We start from the raw sequence: 12921 nt of genomic DNA, 5'->3' as shown, positions 1-12921 counted from the left end.
TTATATAAAAATCAAAAAAGGTCTGTGCTGTCCCGTACAGCACACCTTTCTCCCACTAGATATTCAATCAGTTGATGTTTTGTTGATGGTGTAAAATATTGCTTCAGGCACTGGTGTGGAATTGCAGCTCAGTTTTCAAAGGGCTGAGATGTAATGACTGAACCAGCCCAGGCAGTATGAATTCACTCTCGCAGTTATTGCATTGTTTAGTAATCACTATTTGCTCGTGAATGTGTTCATTTTCAGCACCAAACAGGCACCTTTCATAAAAGGCTTCGTCACAAGAGGATGGACAGGGGCATTTGATTTGCCGGCATCTGTTTGAACTTTAGATGTTGCCCGCATTAGATAAAAATGGCAAAATAACATCCAGAAATCCTACTTTTATAATAAACTCATATGCATTTGTTTTCGTCTTGTGTTTTTTGTGAGTTGCAAACTTAACATTCACTATTTCTGTGGTGGCTCTTGTCCATATCCAGTTACTTGAACAATAATAGATATACATCATTTCCACAAAAGAGGGGTGTGTGAGAGAGAGAGAGAGAGAGAGGGGGGGGGGGGGTGACAGTAAAGCTGTGCAGACAAGCAGAAACACAGATAGTGTCCAGCAGAAAGCATAGATGATGAAAGGGCAGGCCCACACTAGAGAAATAATTAGGACAAGGCCACTGTGCATGAATCCGTTGCAGCTTCCCACAAGCACTCATCTGTGTCAAACAGCTTGGTCAATAATCTTCAGCAATTCCCAAGGATTAGAGTCTTATTACCGAGCACCGTCTGTCACACAGACCTCAGCGCCCAAACAAGTCGCTTCCTGACTGCTTACTCCCACCGAATAAACATCCCGCTGGAAAATTGATCAATTGGTTCAGGTTCATATTTATTGGTGTTTAGTTTCTGATTGTCTTATTTAGTTTTCCTCTTGCCTGGTGGTGGTAGTGGTGGTTGGTTGAGCTGGGGAGAGAGGCTGTTTCCATGCTATTTATGTGGCCACGTGGATGTGTGTGTCTCTCTTTAGAACAAATTAAAGCCATTTTGTGTAAGTTGTGCTGGACAGCCTATTGTTATGTAACTGACTGTTAAACGCATTTCTCCAGTGATGCGCCATAACTTCTAATTCACCACGCTTTGTTTGCAACTGTTGGGTTTCATTAATTTGCCTCTCGCTTTAAATTCAGATTCCATTTCCTTCTTTCGGTAGTTTACAGTGTATAATAGAGAAAACAAACAGGACTATCCTCTCGCAACTTTTAGCCCCAGCAGTGCTGTAGTACAGTACGTCATAAACTTAACAATGATAACGAGTCACTGGAAACATTAACACTTGTATCACACTTGTAGATCTGAGAATCGTGAGCCCGGTGTCATTAAACTCTGCCTTCGCTTTTTAGCCGACAGAGGAAAGGAGGGGTGAAAAAAACTAAAATTCCAGAAAAGTACAAAAGCACCAAGACGCAAGTTCTTACCTTGCCCGTGGATTTCGGCCACGGCGGCGGCGAGAAGCAAAACCGTGCAGAGGGTCTGAAATTGGCAGCCTTGTTTCACGCACATGTCTACTAAAGTCGAGGTCGCTCTTCGCGTATCTACGGAGCACGTCCTTGTGTTAAGAAGAAGAATACTTCCAGGGGAGGAAAAACAAAAAAAGAATAAAAACAAGCAAGGCGAGGACTTTAAACAAAGGCTCGCGGGATGCTCTCGCACTTCCTCAATAATTCGCCGACTGAAGACCGTCGAGAATAATCAAGTGAAATGCGGAGGTCCCTCTTTAATTTGGACGCTCAGTAAGCGGATTGCTGGCTGTGTGAGCTATCGGCACATGGAGAGGAAGGGGGGGGGGGAGAGAAAAAGGAAGCCGAGGATTCAGCACCGCGGACAGCTCCTAGCGTCTGCTGATGGAACAGCCTCAAAGTTAGCTGGAGGAAGAGGAATAACTGAGCTCTGTGCGTTCTTTCGGTCTTTGGAGCTTCTTGTGATGATGTTTTTCTTTTTAACAGCCTTCCTTTTAATCATCACAATAGCCACGTTCAGGTTCAACAAGAATATATAAAGATGGCATTTTTAGGATAGCCTATACCAGACATAATACTTGACTTATTCTCAGACTTCTGCTGTTGTTTTTGTTGTTTTTTTCCTTCTATAAATTCACTAACTTGTGAAAAAGCAGATAACGTGCACGTCTAAACTCATATTTTAAAGCTATTTGCAACTCATTCTATTTGGTTTTGGACACCCAGAACCTCTGTAAATGTCCTGCCTCCAAAGACACTGTGGTGAGTCAAGAATGAAGATAGAGTGCAGATTACTGCAGGCTTTAAGGGTGAGTGAGAGGTACATGTACACTATCTTTAAAAAAAAAAAAAAGAAGAAGCTTTCTGTGTGAATCTTGAGCTTCAATTCGCTGGTCAGTTTACACTTGTATTCCACCCTGCACTTGCTGAAATACATTGCTTTTCTTTTTCTTACCCTAATTTCAGCATACGCTTCCCTGGCTAGTTTTTGTGCCCACAGGAGTCAAGACTGGAGCTGAGTGGATTTTTTTTTCCAGTCCAATTCCCTGTAAAGCTTAGACCCTGCTGTGCATGACAAGCCCTGAGGTGAGACGTTCCTCAGGTGCTGGAAATAACTATGCCATGCTCTGAGTCCCTTAGGTCACTTTTTTTCCCCCTCTCTTATCCAGCTATAGTTTCTCGGGGCTGTAAGTATTTGCCAATGATGTCAGCCTACCTACTTCTGGCAAGAGACTTTAACTTTTTAATGGATAAAGTGGGGTGCTAAATTGGTTATCAGGGTTACTTAACTTGTCATTGTGTTGGGAAAAACCCAGAGCAAGAATGTAATGAACAATTCTTTGGGAAAACTTAACTTTAGTCTGTGTGCAGGTAAGAAGATGCTAAACTGGAGCAAGATGCCAAAGTCATAGGAGCATTAAGAGCTGCTTTTATGTGACTTCTGACCTCTGATTCTGAACATGGGACAAGACCACATGACTTTGAATGAGTGCAGAGTAAGGCCAGCCATCACAGATTCTTATTTAGCAAAGTAATTACCATAAACTATGGTTTCATTCATCAGTAATCTAATTTACAGTCCAAGTGTGACAAAGAGGATTATTCTAAAATGACTAGTTAGATAAGCTTGTTGAAATATGCTTTCTTCTTATGACAGCTAACCTTTCAAAAAGCATTTGTAGATAGTATCTACTATGCTTATCATTACACCCCCTTTAGTTATCTAGGCCATTTTATTATTATAATTTACGCCTGCTATATCAAAGGGCTTAATTTAGCCAGTAAAATAATTGCTGTGTGCCCACATTCTGTTCATCCAGTCAGTAACTTCTGACTTGACGAACAGAACGTGGGCATGTGAGTCATGCATGAACAGGAATGGCTAAAATTCACGAATGGTTCAGAAGTCTACGCAGTCAAAATAAACAACATGCACATGCTCGTCCTCAGGACGGTTTTCTGCGTAGTTCTATTGTCACCTCAACGGAGGAAGGCACGGGAGGGTGACATGCATTCACGGCTGTCTGCTGTGCAAGAACGCAGTAAAACGGCATCAAAATAAATGCAGTTTTAAGGCATGAATAGAGATGGGGTTGAGGGTGGGATCATAAAGGTACTGGGGGAGAACCAAGGTCAGTTTTATTGGAGATGCTAAAATAATATAAATAATGGGCAGTTGTTTGTTTGTTTTTAAAAACAAGACCATTTCTTCTAAAAATAAATTTTGTTTTCTTTTTTCTTTTTTTGCAGTGGAGGCAATAAAAGGTACAGCAGTCCTTTGAGCTGTACACATGCAGCATCTTAAATTAACCAGAGTGTGTTATCATTAGTCGTCTCACTTTTCTGTCACACCGCTCTGACTCGACTGCTGGGAATAAACAGACAATTTATTTCACAAATGTCATGCATGTCATCGTCATTACACGCCGGCTCATTTTGGACTGTCCTTTTCTTCTTTTTTTCCCCGTCTTTGGTCGGCTTTTCTTCCAGGTTTTATATGACTTTGTCTCCGTTTGCCTCTCACTTCCTCCTCTATTTAAGCACCGACATCTCTCTCATTTTCTTCTAAATTTATCTCTGCTTCCCCTCTATATCCCCCAAGCATGGGACACTGTCCTTGCATCTCTCCCGTCCTCCCGCTGGCCTGCTGCAGAATAGGCTCTAATAGTGCAACTTTCCCTTTAGTGAAGCTCAATGGAGCCATAAAGCAGCCCTGAGGTCTAGTTGGCAGCCAGATGGTCGCAGCCGAGCTTTCATTCTGCTAATGGGTAGGGGGGCAGAGCAGTTAATGAAAATCAGACCCTTGAAATGAAATGACCAATGTCCCAAGGTAATGAGGCACAAATCGTCAGCGAGCTTTTACAAGCACTAAGGTAATCTTAGATGGCAGGATTATGTAAAAACATCTTATGATGACTGTTCATTAGATGGCTAAAGACTGACTGATTATTATACCTCATGTTCAGCTGACAAACACACTCCTATTGACTCAGAGCACTGGCTGTGATATTTAGATTGACTGGCTTGGCTAAGTGCTTCATCCAAGCAAGGCTGTGTGCCAAATGCTATCAATGAGTATCTACCCACGCAGCATTACAACCTACAAATTACAGCCCATGTTACAGTCATAGGCAGCAACAACATCACAGTAACAGGACTCACAAATGCATGCGGGGCTAATCTCAATGCATTACATTCACAGTTCAGCATTCTGACCCCTTTCAGCCAACAATTGCAATTATAGTGCTGTCCTGAAATCTGCTCACTGTTATTTACTGCTATTTGTATTGAATCGGGCAATGCCAATCAGATGTCAGCTGCTGGAAATGGGAGAGATTTCGGCTCTGTAACTGAGGGATAATGTCAGACTTTGAATGGAAAATAATATTTATACCTGAATCAGCACAGTTAGCAGCACATTGCTGACGCAAGTCGGGCCTTGGATGATTGTGTTTGTTGTTCGACCGCGTTTCTCCGAAGTCGTTATGGATTTGAGCATTTCTAGGAGTTTCAGAGGAAAAAAATATGTAGCATTACAACAGAAGAACCGTTAATTATTTAGCCACAGAAACATTCAAAGAGGTTTGAACAGCCCGTAGTGTTGTGCGTTTTGTCTGCTCAAGATTTTCAGGGACAAGTATTGATTTTCTCTATGAGCATTTTTTTTATTTTAATGATTGCTGAAACATGTATTTTGGATTTTTTTGGTGAGGAGGGGGAAGTCGATACAGTTCAATCACAGCAGAATATTTTATTTATTTATTTATTTTTAAGGGGTTTTTTTACGGGGGATTTTGCACTAACTTTTGGAATAAACAAGACAAAGTAGAAATTAATTAAATCCCCTAATTTTACTTAGAATGCTGCTGCTGACAAATATAAATGTGCTGCATATTCTTTATATAATAGCTCGATGTTACGTCTAAACTGCTGTCTGTAAATACAATTTAATGACAGTTTAATGACACACCCTTTCGTGACAATCTGTGAAAATTTCACCTCACTGTGTAAACAAACAGCAGCAGCAGAGCAGCATAAACAGGCTGAGAGTTTGAAGCATATAATCCATATCCCCGATGCTGAGAGGCAAACTAATACGAAACAGAATCGACTCATTCTGTTCCCGTCTTACCTCCAATGGACCTCTGACCTCTTTCTGGATTAAACCATTTTTCTTCCTAGCTTCTACATACAGTATTTAATAGACTATTTTTTTCTAGGAATGATGATGCTGTCCAGTGAGGAAAGTAGCCAATTTCATTATGTTGTGATGTGAAATGCTACGTCTAGTTTATTAGAGAATTGTCGATAATTGCTATGTTGAGTTGGCACAAATTGCTACCATACTCAGTTCTGACACCCATTCATCAAGACCAAGAGCGTATTTGCATGTTAAATAACACCCACTTAAGAAAGAAAAAAAAAGAAGACATAAACAATTCAGTTTTGTGTTTACTTTATTGCTTAACTTGCACTCAGTTTACATCCTGGTCTACCTGAAACAGTGATCAGTTTCCCCACAAATATCGGGTTTCTTCTTAACAAGCTCATGCATGTATATGGCGTAAATTACTTCACTGCAGTTTGGAGTATTCTGCAGCTTATGACCCCCACATCCCCATTCCCTTTTTGTTGTGCACTTCCTCCTTGAATAGCTCAGATAATTGCACACTCCACTATGTACTGGCTCTTTCTGAGAAAGTCAGCTGTGCAAGAAAAATATCTTTTTGTACATATTTATTTTATTTATTTATTTAATTTTTTACATTTTTTTATAGGAGCAAGGGGGAAGGGAGTTATATCAAGGTGCATCTGACCCTTGACAAGAAAGTCTGAAATTCAAAAATCTTCTTGTGCATTTGTAACTTGTAACTTTTTATAGGTGGACACATTTCTCTTAGCTGTTTATTTTCTTGTTTCCTCACCAAAGTCCACGGAACCAGCGTGAACCGTCACTGTGCATACTCTGCTCGGACTGAGTCCCGACAGTGGAAATAGATTGGATGTGACCCCCAAAGACGGAGCGACATCTGTTAACCCCTCGATCATTGCTTCTGCCTGACGACTGGGCCGGAGCAGCGTCTGCCCAGTCATGCAGGGCCCTGTCAATAGATTCAGCAGACTATGGTAATGAGCCTGAAAGGGTTCCCAAGCTCAGCGCTGTCACTTTGATGACTCCAAAATTAACCGTGCACTAGAAATTCTCCTCACCTGCTGTAATAACATTCAAGATAGAAGGAATGTGTCTCATGCAATACAGGTACAAGAAAATTAATGTAACCCCTCTTGTCAAATGTAATTAGAACCATAGTGGCACAGATATGGTGCAGTGAGTGATTTGAAAAGGGTCCAGAAAGGAACTATTTTACCCCGATAACGATATTCTGTTTGCATTTGCCGACTCACGCGTTAAGGTGTAGTTTTTCCTTACGTGCTGGGCTTGAAGACCACTAAGTACCCAATTGTTCATTTGGAGGGAAGCACACAAGGATGCTAAGGCAGGAGCACACACATGAGGACTCATTCAACGCTAGAAAATTACCGTTCCGACTCTCTCACGCACAACCCTTTTATGAAGAGTGTGACATGTTGTTCAATACCGTTTACACTCACATCTCTCTTCACCATTCCTCCTCTTCCTCTTGCCGTACACCCCTCCCTCTCCTTGACCTTCTCTTTTCATTAGTCAGAGTGTGTCTCATGCCTCTGAGCATGCTGATAGTGCACTGCTCCAAGGCTGCATTTATCAAGATGATAAAGCACTCTCAGACAACAGCCAAGTATCTCAAGGCTAGTGGCCACGGTATCTGACAAGTGACAACAAGTCACACAAACAACTCCACCTCCATCCTTCCGGTACACCCCCACCCTGCTAGTATCCGCCATATACCATGCCTAGTTGGTCACAGGTTCTCGCCATATGTCACATGAGCCCCTAATGAGAAGTTAAGTGCAGATGAAGGCGGGTGACTGCACATGACGACAGATATACTTTACTTCTCCTCCACACAGAAACTGCTAACAGCACACACACACACGGGTTCAACAACATCCTGTTAAACCATACAGGCTCCAAGCTACAGAAATGCAAGTCGTGCCACTTTAGCTGCAGCTTTCATCTTTGCCCACTGTTCACCTCACTTTCTTCAATTCAGTGGCTTTTTTTCACTCTCAGCCATAAAGTTTCTGTCTGCCTCCAGAGAGCTTCAGCCAGCAATCTCCATTCAGACCTCAGACTCAAACTGACAACTTGAGATGGCGGTGAACTTGTGTTGTACTCTTCAAAAGATATTAGCAATTGCTTTAATGGGAGGCAGTGGGTGAATCTGACTTTTATTTTCCCACCACTTCTTTTCTAGTCACCATTAAACTGCTTTTGAACGTCATTATTATATTCAAACACGCATTCGGCTACAACGGTTACAATTAAAAAGTATATTGTTCATGGGAAGTCATTTCTATGAAAAGGCTCAAAAAGGCAATTTTAACTTTATGGACAGTTTGATTTCTTTTGTTATTTCCAACTAAAATATGCTTCCGTCGCTCCTTTTCTCCCTCTTGAATTTGCCTGCGCACAGACATTTATCTGTGAAGTGCCAGCCTAACTGAACCGTCAGATACGTAAAAGACATTTTTCTACTCTGAGCTGTTCTCAGCTTATCAACATTGTTGTACATTACACTGAAATACACACACACACACACACACACACACACACACACACACACACACGCACACACACACACACACACACACACACATATACATATATATATATACACATGTAAAGCATGTATTTAAAAAGTTAAAATATGGAAACCAGAATACAATTAAAGCTGCTACCAAGCATTGTCTTTAAAATATGTGTTCAAAAGGGGGGAAATAACATAAATGTAATAGTTGTATTAAATTTACATAGCTGTAGCATAATTTCTAAAACATAAAAAAGGACCACAACCAGTTGGCATGCTATAATAATACCCATCTTCAGCAATTGCTGTGAAAGGCAACTACTTGAGATTGTACTGCTTGATGGAAATGGCAAGAGTTTTGAGAACTTAAGTCTCCTTGTAAAAGCACATACTGCACATGATAACAGGTAGACAGAGGTAATAGGGTACCTTGAAGTGTTTCATAAATAACAAATGTCAAATAGAATGGATGGTCATTCTGTTATTATTTTTTTATCTTCTCCAGGAGCTGCTAGTTTAACAAACCATTTCCAAAAGTACTGCTGTTTGGATGATGGCTGTAGAGAGATTACTTTATATTTTATTTTTGATTATTTTTAAAGCATGATTGTAAATTGTGACACGGGGAACCATCATACAGTGTAGAGTGGTACTTGACATTTATGAAAGATAAAGATATTGCTTTTGCTTCAGCCAAGGACTGTTCAAGCTATCAAAGGTCATTGAACTGTAGAGATTGTCCACATTTGTGTACACACACACACACACACACACATACACACACACACACAGTGTGTGTGCCATATGGCCTTGACAGCATCTCCCCTATACTCTTTCTAACCTTGCTTTTTATTTGCTTGATTTTCTTGCAAGGTTGTTTCTGTATTCAAGCTCACGTCTCATTATAGATCCTTAACCCTCACTTTTGTCATTCCCTCTTCATGCGCAATGTCCACAAATACTTTAAAGCCTGTATACGACAGCCATATCTCATGGTTGGTGACCATTGCAACGTGTCCTTTATATTTTCTCTTTTATTGTTTGCAACTCTGTGTTCTCCACAATCTGGACTTCTCTTGAAATTCTGTGACATGTCAGGAGAAACATATCTCATTCCTTGTGGTGGAGTTGTGTACTTGGTATTGCCAGCTGCATTCATTTGTTTCATGCTTCACTATTTCCTTTAATGTTCCATGACTGTGTGAGTACTTGGATTCTTAATGGTCGCCTTGTGTTAGCCTAAATGTAACAGTCAACACAAACATGATCTTAACCCGTGTGTGTGTGTGTGTGTGTGTGTGTGTGTGTGTGTGTGTGTGTGTGTGTGTGTGTGTGTGTGTGTGTGTGTGTGTGTGTGTGTGTGTGTGTGTGTGTGTGTGTGACTCCTGTGGGCACCTCTTCTTATTCAAAACATAAAATAATATTTAGTCAGCTCAGATGGTGCTGTTGGGCTCTTACTTGGACAGTATTCATGACATGCTAATATCACCCACACCACTAAATGAGGATTGTTAGAGAAAGCCTTTCTTTCAATAGCAGCTAACATATTCAGAAGCTGGCAAATAAAAAAATAAAAAAAATAAAGAGATTTCCACTGAACAGCTTCCTATTTCACAGTGTAAGTGACCCCATAGGCCCAGAAAATGATTAATATTAACATAACAGCTAAAATGTCATAGTTCCTGTCAACACAGGAAATGACATTTCATATCCAGTGGTGAACAGTGAGTTGTATCTCAGTTTTTTGTTTGTGTTATTGTTTTTTCTTCATTCACCTTAAGCATATTTTTTCATAACTTGTTATGATAAACTATACTGCATGAAATAGCAATGTCACTGATTGATCTTAAAGGTGACGTAGCGTATATAATATCGGCATTACAACCTGGAGACATGACATTTGCAGCATTTGAGTTATTTTGTGTTTTGGCTTGTTGATTTTCTCAGAATGTTATGTGCATAATTCTCTGCATAAATGACATTACAGAGATCATGTGTAAGTGACTGTTGTCTGCAAATGGCATTTTACCTGTGTAGTGTTAGGAGACATATTGGTTAAAGTTTGAATTTCTTCCTCAGCCGCTGATATCTACGTCCCCTTGAGCCAACCACATTATGCCCAATTTCTCTAGAAGAACTGCAGAAAGAAAGAAGGTTAAAAAAAAGTTATTTTACTTTATGTTATGCTTGCGTCTAACTGATGCTGCCTGGCTGAGGCCGTCAGGTTGACTTTGACCCCGCTGAGTGGCCTCAGGTGTGGAGCAATGATGAGTATTATCTGGCGAGAAAAAGCTGCTTATATGAACAACTGCTCTATTCTTGCCTGGCCTCACTTATGCAGGTATAGCAGGAAATATGTAGCCCTGACCTTAAGGGGCTTTGGCCAGATTTATTCATTAGGAGTCTATCTATGTTTGCCTTCACCTGTTCTCAAAGAGGCCAAGACATTTCTTTGGTTGTTTTTCTTTTCTGATCTTTACTCTTGCTTCCCACTGTTTCCACTGCCAGCATCTGTTAATATAGGCTTCTTGGGCACATTAAAACCGATGTAGGCCCCAGCACTTGCAGTTAAGTATATAATATATCGTATGTGTCATAGCTGCAGAAAAAATAGATATTCATTAATTTTAGAGGTTTTAAGGAGCCAGCAACTTAAAAACTTGCCTGGACACCTGCTTTTTTGTTTTGCTGAGATATATTAGAAACATAATTCAGTTTGCTAGAAGCTTGAAACAAATGACTGCTATTCAAGATCGAATTGATCCAAAATCAAACAATTAAAATATTAACAGAACCAAAATAATAATTATTAAAATAACTAACTAGATATATATAGAGATATATATATCTAGATATATATATATATCTATATATATCTATATAGACCTATATATATCTAGAGATAGATAGATAGATAGATAGATAGATAGATAGATAGATAGATAGATAGATAGATAGATAGATAGATAGATAGATAGATAGATAGATAGATAGATATAGATTGATATGAAATCATATATAATTATCATTATTATTATTAATAATAATAAGAAAAAAACAATAATGAAAAATGCTAACCCTTATGCACATAATTTATAATCCTGCCTCGAAACATGGACTTGACTACTAAAAACAAAGGATATCTATATCTACAGAAATGGAGGATTTTTCAGGAGGCTTGAAGTAAATAATGCACAAAAAAACAGTGTCAAAAAGTAATGATATTTGTTTGAATCGTGATTTTGATTTGCAACAAGCTAAATATTTTTGCATGCTGTCAGTTCAACAAGGCGGGATCACCTGAAACAATAGAACGAATTGAGATAGAGAGATTAATGCATTTGGCGATTACACTCCGATGACCCATAGACTCAAAGAAGACGGGCGAGAAGATGATTGGACTAGAGTAATGATGTCAATATTGAGACTGACAACATGGGAAAGCAGTAGACATGTAAACAGAAAAGCAACCGAACAGCCAGGAAAGCAGGTAGATGAGTGATTACAGATCTTCCTTATTGAACTTACTCATAAGCTTCATTTATGTTCTACTGGTGTCACAGATATTGTCACAGAAATAAACTTCTATTACACTAAACTGCATGATGCAAATAACAAACAAAACACATGATTACAACTGGGATATGTTCTATATATGTTAAGACTGTCATATTAGTAATATGTTCAATGACAATGACTATAAAAATTAATACAAATTACGAATAATGTTAACTATTTCTTATATTAAGTTGACTCTATCATTAACTTATTTAAAAATGAATTATTAGATAAAAATCTATATATAGCGTTCTGTATTATATCTGATAAGATATAATTACATTGTGGAGAGCCCACATTTACTTTCATTTTTAATTTAATTCTCTTTACGTAGCAACAAATCACTACAACAGTTGTCTCATTGAGCTTTATATTGCAAGGTATAGATCCTACAATTTTAAAGAGAAATCCCCACCAATCAGATAGCTGCAAATCTTGCTCAAAGCAACATTTTGCTGTCTTTTTAGGAAGAAACCTGTGGCGGTCTCATGGAGGGCCAGCCATCTGCCACAACTGGTTGGAGGTGAGGGTAAAGAGAAAAGAAAAAAGGAGAGCACAGGGAGACAAAGACAAAACACACAGTATGGGAGAGAGAATACAAATGTTAATGACATGCAGTAGTGGCATATAAACACACTGGGAGTGAAAAGAGTGAGAGAAGAAGAAACGCTCAGTGCATCACGAAGTTCCCCAGCAGCCACAGCCTGTAGCAGCATGACTAAGGGATGGTTCAGGGTCACCTAATTCAGCCCCAACTATAAAATTTATCAGAAAGAAAAGTTTCTGCCTAAGCTTCAAAGTAAAGAGGGTGTCTTTCTGTCTGCCTGGTTCCACAGGCGAGGGGTCTTGAGCTGAGGGCTCTGCCTCCCATTCTACTTTTAGTAACTCTAGCAACCACGAGTAAGCCTGAGGGAAAAGAAAGATAGTATTATGCCAAAAAGTCTTTAAGATATGATGGGGCATGATTATTTAAGACTTTGTATGAGAGGTGGAGGATTTCCAATTCAATTCAATTGTAGATTTAACAGGGAGCCAATGAAGAGAAGCCAATGTGGCAGAAATACGATCTCTCTCTCATCCCTGTTTGTACTCTCAATGTGGCATTTTAGATCAACTGAGGGCTTTTCAGGGAGCTTTTAGAACAGCCTGATAATAAGAAT

General features: G+C 39.5%; 1 protein-coding gene across 2 annotated transcripts in view; it reads right to left on the bottom strand.

Annotated features, from left to right (window-relative positions):
• LOC308386752 (seizure protein 6 homolog) overlaps positions 1-1801 on the bottom strand; it is a 102328-nt gene extending 100527 nt beyond the window's left edge. For both annotated transcript variants that reach the window (XM_080866511.1, XM_080866512.1), the window contains exon 1: positions 1470-1801. In XM_080866511.1, the coding sequence (XP_080722637.1) occupies positions 1470-1554 (85 nt within the window). In that variant the 5' untranslated portion in view covers positions 1555-1801. The remainder of the gene's footprint in view (positions 1-1469) is intronic.
• Positions 1802-12921: the final 11120 nt, after the last annotated feature.

The sequence above is a fragment of the Rhamphochromis sp. 'chilingali' genome (genome assembly GCF_963969265.1).
Source record: "Rhamphochromis sp. 'chilingali' genome assembly, chromosome: 19".
Classification (NCBI taxonomy): domain Eukaryota; kingdom Metazoa; phylum Chordata; class Actinopteri; order Cichliformes; family Cichlidae; genus Rhamphochromis; species Rhamphochromis sp. 'chilingali'.
The sequence above is the reverse complement of the archived record's forward strand: the minus strand, read 5'-3'. Positions and strand labels throughout refer to the sequence as shown.